This window comes from Mus pahari, chromosome 19, assembly GCF_900095145.1.
Source record: "Mus pahari chromosome 19, PAHARI_EIJ_v1.1, whole genome shotgun sequence".
Taxonomy (NCBI): Eukaryota; Metazoa; Chordata; class Mammalia; order Rodentia; family Muridae; genus Mus; species Mus pahari.
Window position 1 is genome coordinate 57,933,457 of NC_034608.1, and position 1,340 is coordinate 57,934,796.

General features: G+C 41.6%; 1 protein-coding gene across 1 annotated transcript in view; it reads right to left on the bottom strand.

Moving 5' to 3' along the window:
* Positions 1-1,340, bottom strand: part of Asah1 (N-acylsphingosine amidohydrolase 1) — a 32,908-nt gene that overhangs the window by 1,421 nt on the left and 30,147 nt on the right. The window contains exon 13 of the mRNA XM_021218830.2: positions 1,128-1,184. Coding sequence (XP_021074489.1) covers positions 1,128-1,184 — 57 coding nt within the window. The remainder of the gene's footprint in view (positions 1-1,127; positions 1,185-1,340) is intronic.

Here is a 1,340-nt window from a genome sequence, read left to right on the forward strand (position 1 = left end):
AATTTGTTTTATAATGATATTTAATAGTAATCAGTGAACACTTTAAGATTCATTTAACTCTCTCCAGTGTGTAACTGGGAGTCATGGAGAGCTCAGGGGTACACTGTGGAGCTTTGACAATGCGTATCATAAACCCATTGCCATAACAAAAAAAAAAAAAAAAAAAAAACCAAAGAACTCTGTAGGCACACAGTACAAAGCACACACCATCACCCCCTGCTCATGCAGACCGTACAATGCTACATGGGAATTCTGTGCAAAGCAGAAACAGTAGGTTGACCAAGGTCAATCAAGGAGACAGTCCCTAGTTTCGAATGCTAAAGGGAAGAGGACTTTGTTCTAGAAGGTAGAGGAAATGCAGCCTGTTTAGGCAAGAACAAAAGAAAATGGGTTAGTCGAGGGCAATGTATCCAGAAGTGACCTTTGTACAAAGAATGACTATAAGCAAATGGGCTGATTAGGTTTCTTGGTTACGGTTCAGGACAGAATAAAGTTATAAAGTCACCCCACCCTGATAAGACATAGGGTGGGCTCTACCTGAAACCTCATAGTTTGTCTGTCTAGTCAAGTGTTAGGTGTTAGTTAACAATACAGTGTGTAATTTCTGACACATGGAGAAGTAAAACTAGACTTAGTCCAATGCCATGCAAGCAAAGCTGAGACAACACTGACAACATTGCTGAGTGAGTGTGTGTGTGTGTGTGTGTGTGTGTGTGTGTGTGAGTGTGTGTCCTAACTACATTCCTACAGTGCTGGTTTCAGGCACTCGAAATCGTCCTTTTAAAAAGTCAGCCCTTAAAGCTGAGAGGGATGGTGCCTGTCTGCAGTCCCAGCACTCAGGAGGTTCAGGCAGAAGGACTGCATGTCTGAAGCCAGCCTGGGCTACAAAGTGAGGTCATGGCTTGACTTTGGGACTCAGAGACTGTCTCAAAACATGAGTCGATGAATGAGCAAAGAACAAGCCTGAAATTAGACATAACTAATATGCTCAAAAATATCTAAGGTAAGAGAGAGAGAGAGAGAGAGAGAGAGAGAGAGAGAGAGAGAGAGAGAGAGAGAGAGAGACACGACATAGGTGCAGATTCTTTCCTGAAAGCTGTACATGTGTTTGTGTGTTGAGGACTTACCTTGTTGAGGACAGGTTTTGTTGATAGGACATCATAGATGGTAGCAAATGAGAGATTCTAAAATACAAAAACAGTTGTGTTCAGTGGGTTAAGTACAAGCCTTCTGTAGCATTTATGCATACATTAAAAAACATTAAAAAACATTTTTCAGTCTTCCAAAGCCATCTCCCTTGGAGTCACTGCTGGAAACAAAGGTGACTAGTCTAATGTATC